General features: G+C 42.8%; 1 protein-coding gene across 1 annotated transcript in view; it reads left to right on the top strand.

Moving 5' to 3' along the window:
• The window catches only part of LOC122797950 (zinc-binding protein A33-like), a 161,322-nt gene extending 140,572 nt beyond the window's left edge, over nt 1-20,750 (top strand). The window contains exon 5 of the mRNA XM_044066471.1: nt 20,722-20,750. Within this exon, the coding sequence (XP_043922406.1) occupies nt 20,722-20,750 (29 nt within the window). The remainder of the gene's footprint in view (nt 1-20,721) is intronic.
• The last annotated feature ends 729 nt before the right edge of the window (nt 20,751-21,479 follow it).

Here is a 21,479-nt window from a genome sequence, read left to right as displayed (position 1 = left end):
AGTGCAGCTGGTGCTGCACTGTCCACACCAGGACATAGCAGGCCACGTGGACGTGGCCCTGAACATTCCCAGTGGGGACACGGTTCCAGTGGACATGTGTCGTCAGACAGTAGCCAATCTGTACCTCCGCCTGGTAGTGCCTGTGCAACCCCTGGCAGGCACAGGTCACGTGGCCGTGGCCAGACACAGTGAGCTGTACAACCTGGTCTGTACAATCTGGAGCTGTCAATAATACCCCGTGTAGGCCTCACAAAAGGCAGAACTGTGTGAACACATACACGCACACAGCAAACACAACTGTAGGGCTCCACAACAACCACATGCAGTCTGAACAGACATGTCCAATCAAATCACCGGCCCTTACACACACACATGATGTCCTCCATTGGTGCAGCCTATGCCCCTGGCAAACATATCACCCTGTGCATATGATAAAGCCTGTGCCGCATCCCTGTCATCCACACCATCGGTGCAGGGATATGCTCAAATAGTCTGATGCACAGGGTGAACAGAATAGTGAGAGGTGTATGTACTATTACCTGTGTATGCATAGTGAGGGATGTGTATGTTGCAGTGGTTGTGTGTGAATACTGAGAGATGTGTATGTGACATAGGTTGTGTACTGTCGACATGCACCGGTCATACCATGTAGTTCAGGTGCAGCATGCATTGTGATGTGTTCACAGTATGTGTCTCGGTTACATCAGTAGCAGTATGTTGGTAATGATACCCTGGTTCCCTCCTATGGTGTACTTGCATGTGCCTACAGCTAGCAGTGTTTGCAGTCCCCCACGTGTAACTGTGGATTACTCACAGGCACCTATGGCAATATCAGCATGCTACACATACCCTCAACCTGACTGTTGGAAACTCTAACATGACACAGATGTCCGCACATATACCGCACTTGGAGCATGTGGTCAGTGGCACAGGCTACAGTGGATAGAGACGTGACATACATAGCAGGACACATTACAGGTATGGTGACATGGTGCAGGGTTGTACACAGTGGTCTGGCCAATGATGATGCGAGGTGTCACTTGGTAGCTGGAGGCCACACTATGTAGCAGTAAGACCCTGTAACAGTACGTGAACATGGCCACATTCACGGGGTGTACACCACTATAATTCACACCCCATAGTGTTGAGGTGGGGACCCTTGCCTATGTGGTCATCACCCTCACAGTACTTTGTACCCACACGACGTATCACAGAGAAGGAACATGCACAGGTAGCCGGTATGGCTGGGACCTATGGCATCAACAGGGTAGTGCACTACATCACCATGATGGGTTAGTCACCATGTGGGGTTAGTGATCAGTTCTCACTGTATGTTAGCATACACCCTCACACCAAGCACCAGACATACATACATACACACACACACTGTGGTGACCAGACATGTGTATACGGACAGCCAACATGTGTGATGCACCACACCTGCCGACGTCATGATTCCCACATTGAAGTATGTACAGATCTCTACAATGGTGTACAGGGATATGTAACAACTGGGATGTAATCTCCACGATATGTGGCATCTGTGGTCACACATTCGGACACACATGACAGTGCTGGGAATGATACACCTGCCATATGATGAGATGTTTGATAGACATGCAGCGGTATTGTCCGCATTATGTGTACCAACGCTATGTCTGGCAATTGTGCTGCTATATGCACACGGGTGGATGTAGGTGTTACAGGTATCATGTGACATACAGTTGGCAACACCTGACCGCTGTGTATGAGTTATGTCAGCACCGTCACGTAACAGTGACATAGCGTACTGTTTGCACATGGCATGGTAGGATGGCATGTGACACAACTCTGTGCCACCCCCTGCACACATACATCTACACAGGTGGATCACCACTTTATGTACACACATCCCTCCATACGTTTTGTTTGTATGTCACCGTATACAGGTGTCAATGATAGGGCTGCATTGCAACTGCATGTTGTAGGTAGGTGCAACTATGTTACGGACATCGGCCAGTACAGATGTCACATGTGTCTCCTGTTGCCATGTTTGTATGCATTGTTATTGTTGGAACATGTGTGTTGACATACATAACACATGGACTGTGGTATGATATAATGGGTGTCACAGGCGACCAGTACAAGGGTATGTGTCCTGGTCAACATTGCTACCCCCTGTACTGTGAGCATTCAACAGACATGGACACACCTTCCATTTGTGTGATAGCATTGCTTAGGCCACTGTTCTGCATGGGGTACATCAAAGGCTATGCTATGTACGTATGTGTTGTGTGTGCAGTCCATACACACATCCACAAAATCACATGTATGACATATCCAGACATGTGTTAATTGGTGTACAGTAACAGTCATGTGTCACAGCTGTGTAAGGGCCGTGGTATGTCTTGAGCTGACCTGTTCATGTATACTGGTATCGTTGCAATGCATAACACCTGTTGGAAGCCTGTCAGTACATGTGTACTCTGCACAGTTGGTGTACACCTCTGTACAGCCCACTGGTCATGTGTCACATGGTGTTGTTGTACTGTAAGGCTGTGTATCACTGCACCGACGACATGGTGATGTCTTGACAACTACAGTGTACACTGCAGTGTGTACGTCTGTGACCTGCACCTGTGACAGCTGTGATGGCAACTGAGTGTGTACAGGTCACTGCATGTGTGTGACCGCTCTGTGCGTGAGGACAGTTATACCTTACTGTGCCATTCCGTGTGTGCACTCCATCTGCATGCAAGACGGCACTTTGCAACTGCTACATGTGTGAGCATGCCCAGTACGCTGTTGTGTAGATGGACACACAGTACAGTCCAAGTATGCTGTTGTGTAGATGGACACACGGTACAGTCCAAACTGAGACCTTCCGTGTTTACACTCCATCTGCATGCAAGACAGCCCTTTGCAACAGCTAAGTGTGTGAGCATGCCCAGTACACCGTTGTGTAGATTGACACACAGTACAGTCCGAATGGACGTGTATTACCAGGTGTGTGGCCATGGCTGGTGACACCTTGTGTCTGTATTGTCCCTCTGTGCATGGGCATGGCTGTTGACATCCTGTATTGCCATGGTGGTCATCCAGACAACAGATTTCCATATTCAACGTCAGGATGGATGCCTACCGAGTACACACTGGGCGACTATCTTGAAGGGTGTACTGTCTGTGGTGCATACCGTGTCTATGTATTGTTGTTGTAGTGCTCCGTACATCTATAATTGCCCCGATTACACCACTGCCATGTGTTTGTGTATGTCTACAGTGGGACAGTAATATGTCTGAACGTACACTCTCTATACAATCCCTGCCGGCATCCTGGCCTTTGCCGATGATGACACGTGCCTAGAAGAATGGCTCTGGAACTGCTGTGTTTAGTAATCTGGGTAGTGCATTCTGTAAATGTGTCATGCTGTAGTGTGATAGGGTAGTTAGGTGTATGTTCAACTCCCAGCCCTGGCAAGTGTGTGTGTGTGTGTGTGTGTGTGTGTGTGTGTGTGTGTGTGTGTGTGTGTGTGTGCATGCTCTCATCCGGCTGTGGACTCATGTTATGCTTTTAGTCTCCTCACACCACAGATATATCCTGCTGACGTCTTTGCCTTTGCGGATGTCAACACACGCCTAGAAGAATGCCTCTTGGACCGCTGTGTTTAGTAATCTTGGTAGCGCGTTCTGTTAATGCGTCATGCTGTAGTGTGATAGGGTAGTTAGGTGTATGTTCGAGTCCCAGCCCTGCCAAGTGTGTGTGTGTGTGTGTGTGTGTGTGTGTGTGTGTGTGTGTGCGCATGCTCTTGTCTGGCCGAGGACTCAAGTTATGCTTTTAGACACCTCACACCACAGATGTATCCTGCCGACATCTTTGCCTTTGCGGATGTTGACACGCGCCTAGAAGAATGCCTCTGGTACCGCTGTGTTTAGTAATCTTGGTAGCGTGTTCTGTTAATGCGTCGTGCTGTAGTGTGATAGGATAGTTAGGTGTATGTTCGACTCCCAGCCCTGACAAGTGTGTGTGTGTGTGTGTGTGTGTGTGTGTGCGCGCATGCTCTCATCTGGCTGGGGACTCAAGTTATGCTTTTAGATGCCTCACACCACAGATATATCCTGCCGACATCTTTGCCTTTGCGGATGTCGACACATGCCTAGAAGAATGCCTCTGGGACCGCTGTGTTTAGTAATCTCGGTAGCGCGTTCTGTTAATGCGTCATGCTGTAGTGTGATAGGGTAGTTAGGTGTATGTTCGACTCCTAGCCCTGCCAAGTGTGTGCGTGTGTGTGTGTGTGTATGCTCTCGTCTGGCTGGGGACTCAAGTTATGCTTTTAGATGCCTCACACCACAGATATATCCTGCTGACATCTTTGCAGATGTTGACACGTGCATAGAAAAATGCCTCTGGGACCGCTGTGTTTAGTAATCTCGGTATCGTGTTCTGTTAATGCGTCATGCTGTAGTGTGATAGGATAGTTAGGTGTATGTTTGACTCCCAGCCCTGCCAAGTGTGTGTGTGTGTGTGTGTGTGTGTGTGTGTGTGTGTGTGTGTGTGTGTGCGCGCGCGCGCATGCTCTCGTCCGGCTGGGTACTCAAGTTATGCTTTTAGACGCCTCACACCACAGATATATCCTGCCGACGTCTTTGCCTTTGCGGATGTTGACACGTGCCTAGAAGAATGCCTTTGGGACCGCTGTGTTTAGTAATCTCGGTAGCGCATTCTGTTAATGCGTCATGCTGTAGTGTGATAGGGTAGTTAGGTGTATGTTTGACTCCCAGCCCTGCCAAGTGTGTGTGTGTGTGTGTGTGTGTGTGTGTGTGTGTGTGTGTGTGTGGGTGTGTGTGTGTGTGCATGCTTTCGTCCGGCTGTGGACTCAAGTTATGCTTTTAGATTTCTCACACCACAGATATATCCTGCCGACGTCTTTGCCTTTACGGATGTCAACACTCACCTAGAAAAATGCCTCTGGGACTGCTGTGTTTAGTAATCTCGGTAGCGCGTTCTGTTAATGCGTCATGCTGTAGTGTGATATGGTAGTTAGGTGTATGTTCAACTCCCAGCCCTGCCAAGTGTGTGTGTGTTTCCAGCTGCATGACAACAGTACATTGCTTCTACAGTATTCACTCACCATAACATCCGTACAGCGTCTTTGCCTTTGATGCTGCTGTCTGCAGGCTAGACATATGCCTGTGTGAATGCTGTGATCTACAAATCACGGTTGTGCGTTCTGTAACTGCGTAATGCTGTTGTGTGGTACAATGGTTACATTTGTGTTCTGCTTCCAACCCTGCCACGTGTGTTTGTGTGTGTGTGTGTGTGTGTGTGTGTGTGTGTGTGTGTGTATGTCTGTAGTTATCTATATATATATATATATATATATATATATATATATATATATATATATATATATATATATATATATGTATGTTGAGATTAACACTCTTGAATGTGCTGCATTATCTGTATGTGATCACCTTGGATGTATGTACATGTGCTATGGCTCTGTGATAGTGCACATACTGTGTGCTGTAGTGATGGTGGGTTATACTTGTGTACTGACCGGTTAATGTGTTGCTGGGTATTACAAGGGGCATTGGAAACAATGTTAGTACAGCACCTATGCATGGTTGTATGCACATCTCAGTGACAGTCAGCAGTGATTATCACTTTGCAGGGGGAGTATGGCTCATATCCGTATGTTGTAACTGACAATTCTATGCAAGTTAGGTTAACATTACTGACTCACGTTTATCCACAGGTTGTGGTACAGATCCCAGGACTGTATGTGTATACAGTGACAGGTGCAGAACTGGGTCAGTGTTGGATGCATGGAGGGGTGTCCATAGCTAGTAATGATGATCTATGCAGCCTGGCAGGTACAGTCTGTGACTGTCCCACAACCTCCTTTATATGGCTGACACCTGCTGTACTTGTGTATATGCAGATACACACACGTACCACAAACAGCTCGCGCTATCACATACACAATCCCATTGCATCACCATTGGGCCATGCAAAAACTGTTATCCCTCACACACACACACACACACACACACACACACACACACACACACACACACACACACACACACACACACACGCACACACACACACACGTATGTGTAAACTGGATGGCTCAATGACATCTCTGGAATTGTAACACCACACCATTTGCATATGATGTCACCTGTGCCACCACCTGTGATGTGTAACATTGATGCAAGATCAGACTAACCTGGTGCTGATGCACACGGTGGCTTTATTCCACTGTATTGATGTTAGACTGCTGTTAACACAAACCAAACTGAGATACTTCCAGGTGTATATCAGCTGGCATGATGCATTGCAGCTGTGACCATCAATTTTATTTTATTTTATTTATTTTATTTTACATTTGTTAACCGGGCTAGTCTAGCTGGATATATGTCCATTTTCAGTAGAGGCCCGAGGAGAAAAGCTCCACTCATACTATATTTCAATGGGACAAATTACAGAGTACATAATTAAGTACAAAGTGAATTATCATTTAGTAACATGAATAAACAAAAAATAAATATACATGAAGTATGTAAGGAACATACTATAAAAAAAAAAAAATTGTTGTTCAGTAAAAAGCATTACAAAAATTGTTGTTCAGTATAAACATTATGAAAAATTAGGATTAGCAAGAAGGTTTCAAAAGAAATAAGAAGAAGAGAAGTAAAACAGGAGATAAGAAGGGAATAAAAAGGAGGAAGAGGGAAAGAAGAAATAGTCTGGAGAGGAGAAGGGTAAGAATGTGTATTAGAGGACAGGAGAGAGAAAGGAGGAGTAGGTTAGAGCATGAGAGGATAGTAACAGGGCAATAAGAAGTAGGAGTAAGTATATTTACTAAGTAAAGTGCAGAGTTCTAGTGGTGGAGGCGAAAGAAGAAATTAGTCAGGACTCCAACAGGAACAGAGCCAGTGATTTTGGAAATACAGTTTGATTTTTTGTTTGAACAGAGGTAAGGAGGAGGTTAGAGTGATATCAGTGGGTAGCTGATTCCATATCCTTCCTATAGTGTTAGTGAAAAGAGAGTCACCAGCTAGGTTATAGGACTTTACTGATTTAGTCATGAGTTTGGAAGAAGATCGAAGGGAGGTAAGATTATTGTAAGGGATTAAGAGTTGAGAAAGTATAGGGTGTTATAAGGTTGATAGAGTATCTTGTGAGCAATGGTAAGTTGTGAGATCAAAAGACAGTTTTGTAGCTCAAGCCAGCCTAGGAGTTTTAGGTTGTGACAGTGGTGTGTTTTGAAAGGGTTGCTGGTGGCAAATCGGGCAATGCTATTGTAACAAGTTGCTAGTTTATTTAGGTTGGCCTTCTTAAGGTTAGTGAAGATTGGTGAGGCGTAGAAGAGAGTAGATATAAGATGGGAGTGGGCAATAGTAGCTCTGGTAGACGGTGTGAGAAATGGTTTGATACGGTATAATGATCCTATTTTTTTATTAACAGTTTTGATGGTGTTATTGATGTGTTGATCAAAAGTCAGATTGTTGTCGATGGTAATTCCTAGCAGTTTAGTTGTTGTGTCAGGAGAAATAACAGTAGTGTCATTAGACAAAATGTTGAAGTTTAATGGGGAGGCTCGAGTGGTAGGAGTGAAAAGGAGAAGTTTTGTTTTTTTAGCATTAAGGAGGAGGTATCGTCTAGTAAACCAAGTTTCTACAGTGTTAAAGGTAGTTTGAGTTAGAGACAGTAGTTCTGTGGGGGTGGATGCTGAGCAAATGATTGTTGAGCCGTCAGCATATTGGATGCAGGTAGCTTGAGGGATGACAGTGTTGAGATCGTTTATGTATAGGGAGAAGAGAAGTGGACCTAGGATAGAGCCCTAGCATAGTTTACAGCACTGTTAATTCTGATGTTGTATCCTCCATCCATGTGCCATTTTACTGATGTGTGTAGTATTGGCAGTATGTGTGAGTGTGCAGTATGTGTGCGATGTGTGTAGTACACATGTATACATAATTACAAACACGTACACTGGCATACACAACATTACATGGGCTTCACCATTCGTACAGTAGCCTACTCATTCTTCAACATGCGCACACAGGCTGACACGCGCGCACACATGCGTACTTGGGCTTACTGGCACGCACGGGCGCAGACACACTGTGGGCAGGTTTTCAGGTAACATCGCTGGTATCCATGGCATACACCGTCAGTCTCCTGACTTATCTAGGATACCTCAGAACACGTCTCTTCCACTGAGTACTGACAGCAAACATGTGACACTGCTCTGGTAAGAGTACAGTGTTTTATACATACACACTGATTTTGTCACCTACCTTGTACTCTACTCGTCCCCTTATCCCACACTACACTGTAGAGGCTTAGGCCCATATGGTATGACATGTTGTGCTTCACTATCCTCAGCCTCACTTGCATCAGATCGCCTACAAATGCTTCGTTACATCTCAGGCAGAGCGCTTCCACACATGACAACCAGTATGCAGTAGCCATGTTGTCTCCAGCTTGCCATTCATCTGCATAGCATACTAACATCTAACTAAATCTACATTTTTATTGTATATTATACATATTTGACTTGTTTTGAAGTGCAGAGCGTTCCCGTGCCGCTGCGCTACGCTTCCACACTGGAGATCGGGGGAGGGCAACTACAGTTTTATTGATATCCAATGGACAATAATGCCACTGGCCTTAGATCTGGATACTGGCATGCTTCTTCCACTGTGTTCATACCGTATTTGCAGCTGTTATTGCTCCGTTTAGCAATATGCAGAATGTTAGTCGCCTATCATCCGGGTACATTTCTGCATATAACACTGCTCTTGCACGGACAGCTGACCGTTTCATGTATCACATATTTGCATAGCTTTCAGATACAGCTGGGGTATGTTGCAAATGCCAACATTGTCTGTGCAACGTTCATGTTACGGGCGGTCTTACACGCCCCTACAGGAGTTTGCTGAATAGCTTGGCAGACATCTTTCCTTGCTGTACTCTCACTGTACTCGTACATGCCAGAGGCTTCGTGTATCATGGCCTAGGCTTTGCTGTGTGCTATGTCTATTTGTGGTGTGTGCATGGCTGTGGGTATGTCCCACTGCCATCATTTGTACAGGTGACAGCCCTATGGGTACTTCATGTAGACTGCTGTGTCATTTGACATGTCAGCACATACCTGCGGCCAGTACTGAACTTCCTACTGCAGCGCTTTTCATACCTTCTGAGTTATGTTGCAGTCGACAATGCTGTTTCCTCAGACATGTATCTGTTTCTGATCATACCTCTCCTAGAGCAACAATGTGGACAAAGCCTAAAATGATGGTGGGACATATAGGGGCGGATTTTAAATATTGCTCTTACAAACGTAGATAGTTGACGGAATAATCGGTTTTGCAGTAATATGACTTTTCTGAGGATTTGGAGTCTTAAACTTAACTGTTTGTTATTATTGAATGACATCAGTTTTCGGGTATTTGCCAGAAAGGTACAGATTTGAAGATGAACACACCAAACATATGGGGCATAACCCTGCACATTCTGCGTAAATCTGAACAGTTGCGAAGTATGTTTCTGATACAGGATATCAATTTTCTTACACCAATACGCACAAAGTATGGAGGCATCACAGGACAGATGCCATTACCTTTATATTGCAGGACACACCCACCCAGAGGGTTGTATTCCTCACAGAGGCCAACAGGTGCGTATCCGCACTACTTATTCTATCATGTACCTTATGTGTACGCCGGTATTTGCGCTTTACGTAAGTGGCAGCGCTCACGTATGAGTATGGGGGACTGGACACTGTATCGGTGACACTGCATGACACCCTGAGGGACACCTGTCTTTTGAGTCTATTACCTTTCACATTGACTTTCACAGGGCATACGTTGTCATTAACATATGTCGAGGTACATGCTTTAGACTTGTTCATGTTTTGTCATTTGTCCTGACGTCTTTCTTCTCACCTGTCCACCTAGTATCACTAGTTCTGTTCCTTTATTTAGGACAGGTTACCTTAATACCTCTCACCTGTACACATTTTGGGTAAACGACCTGAGGTTTGACCTATGATCTTGTTACATTTGTCATAATATTGTGCATTTCTGGTAAATTACTGGCAAGGCATTACGGACTGTGCGGTTAGATGAGAATGACTGACATTTCTATGTCATGAGTAGTAACCCTCATAACATTCATATTCCTGACTACGCCAGTATTCTATCAACGTTCTGACTTTGTCTGGGGTATATCTAATATAGTCCCTATTTGTATTTCATGTCCTATGCCTTAGTGCAGCTGTCTTATTCTGACAGTTTGGCAGGTATGGTTACCATCTTGGTCGTACGCTTGTCCATCCATGATAATCGCCTACATGACACTGATATAGGTCCCTGCATATTCCCACAATGGTTTACACAATATCCAGTAGATGGTTTGACCCGTTATTGAGAATATAGGCGTGTGCTATACCCACATCACTCCCACGGGGCGGACCTAATAAATCTGTGCCAACCAACACCTAGGCCCATTTCTGCATACCCATGATTCCCATACCTGACACCCCTCCACAGTACCCATTACACATGTTTAATGTGAGTGGTACTAAAGTGTGGAGACACTTATCAGCACTCCCCACTCTCCCGATATCAGGTCATACGTCATACATTCTATCGACACATGTGTTATTACCCTTGCACCTGCTACTGTTGCATGTACAGCTATATCGTATTTGTTGTGATCACTTCTTTTGCGTCAATGACGGTTGACACCACATATGGATCAATTTTTGGGGTCCTGCAATGGACACCTATATTCATGTTTAAAGTGTAGAACTTGCCGGCCTGTCACACTGGTACTTTCTGGCCAATGGTTTGGAAAGCAGCGGTTTATTCACCTTTCGTGCATGTCTGTTTGTCTACCCATAATAGCTATACCGTGGCCTATTTATGTACATGTGTTATATTTACAGGACATATGTTTGTTGTGTATACATATCTACATGTACATTCCTTATTTCATAACTTGCTTTGGTTTACGTCTGTGGATTATGTGTATACACATATATCTATATCCATACCATACCTTTCAACTGTACAGATTGTCGCAGAATGTACAGCTGGTTGCCTGTTATCTTCGATGTGTTTTTCATAACCTTGTGTCTATCTGGCAATTTAGTGGCATTTCATTAAAGACTTACATTGGGAAATACTGGCAAGCAGTTCAGGTTACGACTGCATACCCTTCAGAGAATCCATGCTACTGACACACCTGTTATTCTATCCACTTTCTATGTTTGTTCTGGCACATATCTGGGGATTGTCCCTATTTGTACCAGTAGTTTGCATGCCTTTGTCCGGTTTCATACTTTACGAGGTTAACAGGTTTGAGCCATGTATATATAACATGGAGGTAACAGCATTCATTTGCTATGCTGTGAGTGGATCACACACGCGCAGGCGCACTTGCATATACATGTTGTGGGTTACATATGTTTAATAGATATGTGTGCTTACGCGGCCTTTCATACTTCTGACCGTAACACTTACATATCTGTAGTCCGGTTTACGGACTGATGTGAAACACACGGTTCACCTTTACATATTTAACTATGTGTACAGCACGAACGCATGCATTACACTTTAAAGGGATATGTGCAGTGGTCGTAGGTCAACCGGGACTGCATACATGTTGGACAGATGCCGGAAACAGTATTCTGTTGCTGTTCTGCCTCATTGATATGCATACCCATAGTACTTAGCTACATCAACATACTCCTCACCACTTCACTTACAACACAGGCATCCATTCTCCTGCTGGGAAAAATGCGGTACTACATATTACACATTCCCTATTGCCTACTGCTGTGGACCCCAGCTGCATTGTTAATCACTCCAAGGATATGCAGAACACCAGGGCATATAGTCGTATCACATACAGGTCTCTGATTGTCAGGGTGTTCATGTAGTGATCTGGGTATAGGCTTGTCCGCCTGGTGAATGGAACTTCCCTGGCCGAGTTCAAATGTCAGACGAAGCATATGGACAGGGAGTTTCTCCCTATTATGAACATTTTACCTGTATTTATAGACACAGGTGTTTGGGCACCTGTCAGGAGCTTATTCTGTTGGCACTACATATTATGGGTGGGGTTGTTACGGTCCATGCTCCATGGTGAGGGGGGGGGTTTCCATTCACATTTGACTATTACCTGTATTCATTCATATGGGGATTATTATCTTGGACATGATGTGACTACAGGTATGCAGTTGTACATTACACAAATGTGAAGGGTTGTTACTGTAAATATGTACGAACCATACCTCTCAACCTCTTAGAGCAACAAATCTGTGCAAACCCTACATGATGGGGAGAGTAAGAGGGACACATTTTAACTATTGTTCTTACAAGCTTAGAAAGTTGATAGAATACTAGGTTTTGCATTATCATGACTCTTCTTCGGGATGTGGAGTGTTATACTTAATCCTCATTATTTTGTGACGTCAATCCACACCTATTTACCGGACAGACGCAAATTGTGGGAGGCACACAACAACAATATGAGCCAACACACTCTGGTCATTCTGCGAATATCTGGACAGTTGAGTGGTATGGTACGAACCTCTGTAATACGGTGTTGTGTTCTGGCACAGCAGTAGCTCGGCATTAAAGACAGAAGTTGCAATGTGCTGGCAGACAGTTGAGTTTCAGACTTCATACTCCAGACATTAATGCCATTGTGCAAACTGTTATTCTATAATATTTTTATGTTTGTCCATCCACATGGATATATTCCTGCTTGCACCTGATATACATTCTAGGGATCTCACTCCTCGGAGCTCTCCATACTCCTGCTCCTCTCAATCCTCCAGCTTTACCAGACTTAGCTGACACTCACTTGACTCCAAGTATGTCATTGTTGTAAATATCTGTATTACCACTACAAAAATCTGGATTTGCACTGTCTTATTATGCACATTTTATGTATGTGTATTTCCTGACTGTATGAATTTTACTCTTGTATTTTACCTTTAACATTATGTAGCCTTTATTTCCTTGTATTGCTTGTGGAGCTTTTCTCCCAGGCCACCACTGTAACTGGGCACTTCTTGGCCCAGTGGACTTCCCGGGTACTCAAACTGCACATAAATTAATAAATTCTAACAGCTATCTTTGCAAATTGTACCTGCTTTTGGACCTTTCTCTCACTTGTATTCACAGCTCTGTACAGATATCTAGCTCACACAGGTTGTCAGTTATGGTCGGTCACGCCTGCACACAGTAAGTATCCCTCACACTTCATCAGGGTTATCCTGTTCATGTCGGGTGTCTTCCTCACCCTTCTGCCGTTTGCCACTATGCGAATGTGTGCAATATATTCTCCCGCCTATTTGTGTCGGGACACGTGCGTCACGGGAAGGTGTTTTATCCTGGGTACTAGGTTATGCATGACCACTCAGGTCTGGACAGTGTCTTGGACCTATACTTCACGTTCTGACTTGTGTCCAGATATCTACAGGATTGGACATCTTGTCGTCATACCCATTCTACTATTTACACAGGTTACTTATCCCGTAAGGGATATTCCAAAAATTGTACCAGTCCAAAACAAAACCGATATAGAAAAGTATTTTGGCTGTATGGAAATGTGCAGGGGGTTTAACATGCAGGGAATACATGGTTTGCCATCCTGACACTGCCTAGGGTGACAATACCTACTACATATGCGTAGGGGTCACTATGTGTAGCTGTGTCTGCAACGAACCAGTAGGCCAAGTACGGCTGGATTTGGTGGACGTTCTGTTACGGGGGTGGGCTGTGTGATGTGGAAGGTATGCTGGGTAGGCCATTATGCAGCCAGGTGTGTTGCATTTGTTATGGCCAGTTCCATCAGGACCAACCTGTGGGTATGTGATGGTGACAAATCTATACATTTGTATCACACATTTCCATATTGATATGTTTGTGGGATTGTGTTCTACACTATGGCCTATCTGCTTGTCTTGCAGCTGTTTCTCCATGTGTTTGTGGTTCTGTCCACTTCACCTGCTGCCCCCTCCTACACCTCTAGTTCACCTTTTCTGCATACGACACAGTATCGCCGTTGCGGATTTTACCATTACCCATCCACCCCTCACACACAAATTCCTCACACCCGATACCTCACTACTTTGGTTGTTGGCCCATGACACGGCCAGAGTAGCACATTGACTACCCTACAGGTGTCGGGTACCTTTATGGTTGTGTGGACTACCCTGCCATGTTTGCTTTCCACGTGCTATACCTCACACACATAGGTACACGCCCATACTTCACTTTCATTACTTGGTTGGTATACCCGGGTACTACCCGTTCGACTGTGTCACATACCAGCTCAGCTTCTACCGCTGAACTCTGGGTTTTGCAGACCTGTTGTACTCATTGGTAGGATGGCACCTTTTCCTATGACCATGCTATGCCTTCCATAAGCTTTAGTCTTGTAGCATTTCGGTGGCTTATTCTGTTTCTTATGACATTTATGTAATATACGTGCAGAGAACTACTGTTTAATGCAACTATTACATGATGTCTGAGAGATAATTATGTCCTATAATCTCTGGACGTTTGCCATGTTTACAAGTTTGTGTCAGGACACATCTGCCCACAGAGGTACTGTCACTCGCATAGTGGGACAGGTGGTATTCTTAGTCGACGGTACGGATCATACTGTTCCTTTCGGCCTACCTGTGTCCTTATTGTTGTAGCTTTTTCTATGCTCCTGTTTTGTTTACATGCGTATTCTTTTCCCTATCACATTTGTTATGTGGAATACGGACATACCTTTTGTATGTGACTATTACATCCCTTGTGGGATATGATTCGGACATACGGTCACTACATATATCTGCATTTCTCCTCGTGTATTTTGTTATGGACACATCTGCACAGCTATATACCCTCCCTCACATTATGGGTCAGCTGGTGACCATCTCCATTGTGCTGGACGTACCTCCTGGCGGCGCTCTAACATATGATACATTTTACTTCCACATGGTATAGCTATCAACACTACGTTAGACTACGGGCACACGGTTTTCCTGTCATTTGTTCAAGGGTAGGGACCCGTTATGTACTTCTGTGCATTTGTGTTTGCTTCTTCATTTTCTGTTCGCAGGGACTATCTTGCATGCCTTGTATACGTTTCAGTCTCCATGGACACTGATAGGTGCGATTACTATTGCAGGCGGAATATAATATTCAGCAGTTTAGGTTGCTCATCGACAGCCGACTGACATGCCTCCCTGCGCAACTTCGATACACCCCATGCACTCACGCACATTTCCCATGCACGTGGCTGTGGTGGATGCGCGCCTTCATTAATATGCATATGGCGCTACTACTCCATATATACACCGCACGGCTGGCACAAGCCTTACGCCGGCCTTGCGCCGAGCTTCATGAATCCGGGGGTATGTCTGTTTGGAGGAACGTGTAAACTGGTGGCACAGGTACTTTTAGTGTGACCAAAGTAATTAATATTTCAGCTTTATCAAAGTGTGGGATTGTGTCCTGCATGTGGTAAGTTGTTGATTGTTTCATTGTAGGATGGCTACCCCACCTGCATGTCTATTTATATGATTATTTCAAATTATATTATAGCATGGAGAGGGGATTTCCTCATTTACTGAAAGCTAGTTTAAACCATGTATCGGATTTATTTATTTGTATTTGCCTTCTGGAGTAGTTTTTTCCAATTTACAGCAAAACAATTCTTTGAATTTGCAGGGGTTCTGTGTCTGATGAGCCTTTGTGGCTAGTTTTACTTTTGCAATTAATAGAAAACAGCAACAGAAGAGATTCATGTCTTTCACTCCATCTCATATCACTGCTTTTGCAGTGCATTAGAACATCAGAAGAAAATGGATTGCTGAAAACCTCCGTAGTGTCCTACAATGTTGCTTAAGTTGGTTTTTATGAGGTAAGTTTTGCAGTCTGCAGATCAACGGTCAAAGGGGGTTGCTCATAGCTGTCTAAGCCTGCTTGTATTCTAGACCTCCTGGGGCTTTCTGAAGAGGCACCTGCTGATCTAGAACCACGTTGAAGGGTAAGAGTTTCTAATTAACCTGCCTACGGTAACCAGCAGGGATATTTTGGCTGTGTAACTACTGGGGAGTTGGTAGCAAAGGGCATCTCTTATTTGTTTCTACAGGCTGGGAAACATATATCTAACAGTAGTGGGGAGGTACCTTCAGACTATGGGCCTGGGGACAGTCTAACTATCAAGACATTTAAAAAATAATTCATTCATAAATGAAGGTAAGACACTGAAAAGAGTGGTGTACTTACTGACTGATGTTATGTAATTTCTTGTGACCTAATTTGTTATTCTGCAAACACTGTATTATTATCATGTTTTTATTGTGACCATTTACTTGGAGCATTTCTCCTTGGGCAGCCACTGAAAAGAGACAAAAGGCCAGGCTTTTCTGATTTACAAAATACAATAAAATACAATAAATAAGCACCTTTTGTTCTGGTTGTGCCCTCATTCACATCTCACATCTGCATTGCAAACTACAAGGCAAAAAAAATTAAGCTTTTTGTTCTTTTGTGCCATTGACTGGCTAAAATCTTCTCTGTCAGGCTGACATTTCCAAAGGCCAGTAAATGAGCACAAAGTGTGAAGCATGTCCCATGTTTTAGATGTGGCTCATCTATCATTACAAGTACTCAGGATGTTACACTGCTTTGTACCACAAACTCTGATTATTTAATGCCTTAGAAAAGTTCTGCAGTAAGTTCAGACAAAAGTATTACCTTTACCTGCAACATCCATAAAAGTGTACCCTAAGAAAATGATGGAATTATACGTTAGCAGCACTATAATGTCAGCACAGGGAGGCAACAGCGGTACAAACCATTGCAGTCAGTGGGACTGTATTTTTGCACTGTTTTTGTCATATGCTTGCCAAGCATCAAATCTCTAAGGGGCTATTATCCAGTCAGCCATGAGAATGCTTTGTGCAGTTACCAGCATGACAGAATTTTTCATTTATAAACCTACCCCCATGGTGCTGAGAGCACTTACGTCATGGAGAGGGTCACCTACACATCCACAGTCTGTGCATGTCTGCTCCCTTCACGCACAGACAGTGGGTACCATTACCGGCTAGGATGGCCACACCCACATCTTCCAAACCTGATCCCTCACACACTGCATGACATGCTTCTGATGTCCACAGGGGTCTCTCATATTGGAGATGTGGTGCAAGCCAGGCAAGAACCACTATCTCTCTCTTCTCAACATGGGCATGCCTCTACTCCCTGCCTGCACTGTCAACTCCCTCCCCCGAGCTGCTAGTTGAACTTGGGGTGCCTCTGTTGTAGTCAGGGCTTTATCTCTCTTTAGGCCACTGGCATAGGCTTATAGGACTGCATTTTACATCTAATTATCTGGATAATCAATGACATTCATTTAACAGCTGCCTTGTTATTATATACCCTTGATCAATGGCAGAATTAAATATAATGGCTGTAACACCAAACTTATTTATTTATTAACATAGTAAATCCTCTAGGAACAAGTGACTCTTTTCAGAGGTGGCCCAGAACCACTATGGAATAAAGCTCATTAGTAGCTTGTAAGTTTAATAATCTGTGATAAACTTCCAGAAATTAACTCTCACATGGGGAATAATGTCAGTACCTTGAGAACAGAGACAAGGTAGAAGGGGTTGCCAGATTTGAACCTGCGAGACAAACTGTTTTTGGACTTCTGTTCTAGCCATGGACTTTCCACAATAAACACAATGTCTGGTAATAAGTGCTCTTGGTACTAGGGAAATGTGGGCCTCAGATAAATGTCTATCACTACAGTCAAGAAATCAATATTGTGGTTATATATGTTGGACACTCGTGTCAAAATAGATGCTGAGCTGTCAAGTAATCACTTGGTGGTGAGAACTGTAAGACAGCATGGACAGTGGCTGTTAAACCTGCAGACTCTGATTTGTAACAAGGGTGTGCTAGGAATGTCTAGTTGATGTCTCTCTGCAAAATGAGTTCAGGTCCCACTCCTTTATTATTGATTTTTCATAATTTATTAAATATGTATACACTCCCCCTTGCTCAAGCTCCTTTATATCACATTCCTGTCCAAGACTTATATTTTCTTGGTGCTGTAGCTTTCCTGCTTTAAATGTTGCTTTTGCACATTTATCAAGACCAGATAATGTTCTTATATCATCTGAGAAAGTTTTAACCACTTGCAGTTGTGCTTTTATCTCCCCTTCTGATGAACTATACAGTTTTATGTCATCCACAAGAAGAAGAAGAGAAGTCATTACACTTTGTTGTTGTCTTGGAGCCCAATTGCAACCATAACCTAATCTGCTAAGTAGACAGCTTAATGAGTTAAGGGAAGACAAAACAATAGTGGTGATAAAGAATCACCCTGGAATAGCCCCTTAGAATATTCATCACCTGTATAATAATTTTCCCTTTGTCATGACTTAATTTTAAAGTGGTTTGCCACTGTGTCACTATGATGTAACTGATCAATGTAGGATGTATCTTATACATCCGTAAGCACTCCTTTATCCATGAATGCGGGATGATGTCAAATGCATTTTTGTAATCTATCTATGCCATACTTAGGTTCTTCACCATTCACAATTCTCTATTATGTCTTTATTTAGCAACAGATGATCCTTTGTTCCATATGACATTCTTATGTTACCCTTTTGTTCTATTGCCATAATTGATTTTTTTTTTCAAAATGAGTACAAAAGCAGCAATTCCAGTATATAGTTTGTAGATTGTTGGAAGGCAAGTTATTGGCCTTTAGTTTTTAGGATGACTTACACATTCACTCTTAAGGAGGAGTATAATTTTTCCTGTTGTTACCAGGTTGGTATCAGTTCAGGATGAACATATAAGTAGTTCTTACTCAAGGCTAAATCCTCATGCAAAGATGCTAATACTTTTCGCCAGAAGTTAGGTACTGTGACTGGGCCTGTTAGGTACTGTGACTGGGCCTGTTAGGTACTGTGACTGGGCCTGAGATTTTCCAGTTAGGAACTTTCCTTTGTGTTCTTTCAACTTCTGTGGCTGTTACTTCATCCCATTTCATATCTTGTATGTTTGAACTTCTTTTTGTTTCTGTTACTTCTTCTAGCCATTCAGCATTGTTATGTTCCGCAGGGTCTTCATTAATATTTATTCAAAATGTGTCTATTTCAACTTCTTTTGGGTGGTGTTTCTATTCTATTCGCTTTATTTCCCATTTCTCTAGAAAACTTCTTTGAGTCACCAATGAATTGCTTATTCTGTACTTTTCCATTATGTTTTCGTACGTATCTTCTATGTTTTTCTGCCAGTGCTGATATCTTTGTTTATTTGCAATAGTGCATGATAGATCCTGCTCTGCTGTGATACGGCATGTAATTTTTATCACATCTATCTTTCTAAGTATTTTTGTTGATCTGTTCCCTCTTCTATATTCGACACTTCTTGTATTAATTGCTTTATAGTTTTCACTATTCAGTACTTCCATGATGGCATTTTATTCCTTCCTTTTTTTCCTTTATTGCGCTGCATTTTTGTGACAAGACTTTATGTGTTATTAATTTAGCTGCACAGTAATATATCCTATTTACTTCTGTTATATCACATGAATTTCTATTAATAGTCTTTATTACTATGTTTATCTGTTTTATCACACTTGTAACATTTTGAGTCTTATTTACTGTAATCTATTTCTTCCATTGATCTTAATTTGTCTATCAATCTCTTTTAAATCAAGCAACTCTTCCCTTTGATTTTTTCGTCTAAACTGAGGGTGCATTCTTTACTCTCTGTTCCCTGCAGACATTGTGCAGAAAGTTCCTGAACATCTTCCTATGAAATATTCTTTTCATCTACATTATTCGACATTCTTTGCTCTTTCATATGGGAACTCATTGGCCCACAACATTGACAGTGTCAGTTACCACTTTTTCCATCTTCTTCTCTTGCTGTACAACTTGAACTGAACTTTTTGCACTGGTTTCCTACTGAGGACGTCAGAGCATCTTCATGTGGCAAGTGATCTGATGCTTCCCACCGGTTTCTCCTTAATTTGAGGACTCCGTGTTCCATTAGGTTCATAGGTTTATAGATTCATAGGTAAGTACTAGGCTATCTGCCTTAGGACATCTATAAGCCTAGCCAGAATGTGTTGGCTTTCGCCGGCCCCTTAGATTAGTTCCCTGTGCCTTGGTCCAGCAGAGCCATTAGTTCCCTGTGCCTCTGTCCAGCAGATCCACTGCAGTGATCCCCGAGGTAAGTTTTCTGTTTCCCATCCACTCATCAAGGTTTCTCTTGAAGAGTGTTATTGAGGGGCTCTGCCTAATGTAGATTGAAATCCTGTTCCAAAGCATGGGGAGTCTCTGGGACAGGAATCTATCCCACTATGCTGTTATGTTACCTGAGTCGATTTTTTTTTACTCTAAATCGTTCACTTTTCAGGTAATCCATAACTTCATTTTCTGTTTCTTTAACTTCTCCACTTCTAATCCTCTTTTCTGCTTTCCCTTTGTTTTCTTATTTTTTGTATTGTGAAATTTTCCATATTCGGATGACTTTACCTGCATTTCTGTTCAAATATATTTGGTGCTGCTTTTTGTATTGATTAATTTTGCTTACTCCTTTGCATAAATATTGCACCACATTAAATTCCTTTTTCTTTCTCATGTTTATATGTTCCAGCTGATTCTCTTTAATTTGTAGACTCATTGCTTCATCATGCTGTGAAATAACCTGCATAGACATTCTACACTAAATCCTTCACTTAGCAGATAATCCATTACTTCAATTTCTGTTTGTTTAACTTCTTTAGTAATCTTCTTTTTTGCAGTCCTCTTTGTGATGTTATTTTTTGGTATTGTGAAACTTACCATATCCAACTGCCTTTGTCTGTATTTCTTTTCAAATATCTTTGGAGCTGCTTTTTGTACTGAAGAGTTTTGATTTCTCATTTGCATAAATATTATACCATATCAGATCTATTTTATTTCCCATGCCCATGTTTCTTTTTTATACCTTTTAAAAATCTCTGAGGTTTGTTATTTATATTTTTGCGTTTCCTCTATTGCTGTTTTTTCCAAGTGGGCCAACGTTTCTTTGTCTATGTAATGTTTTCACAGATTTGTTATATTAATGAACACAAATTTGCATTTGAAATTTTTGACAGTTTTTTCTTGGACAAGTATTTTCTTTCCTCTAATTTCTCTCTTAATTTTTTTGAATACCTTCTATATGGAAAACTGGGCTTCTTGCATAATAGTTACAATACATCATTTCTCACTTATCCTCAATTGTCCGCTCTGTCATCTTTATGGCCATCTTTTGGTGGGTCAGTTTTTTGTGTTTTTTTTGTGAACTACTACTTCCTTCTACAACAGGGTGGCAGTCCTTCCTCTAAGACTGGTCTAACCCCCATTGCAGGAATCTTTCCATGACTTGAGGATTCTACACTGCCATATTTT

This window comes from Protopterus annectens, chromosome 3.part1 (genome assembly GCF_019279795.1).
Source record: "Protopterus annectens isolate FY-2018-M chromosome 3.part1, PAN1.0, whole genome shotgun sequence".
In the NCBI taxonomy this organism is placed as follows: Eukaryota; Metazoa; Chordata; order Ceratodontiformes; family Protopteridae; genus Protopterus; species Protopterus annectens.
Note: the sequence above shows the minus strand (reverse complement) of the source record. Positions and strands in the feature narration are given on the sequence as shown.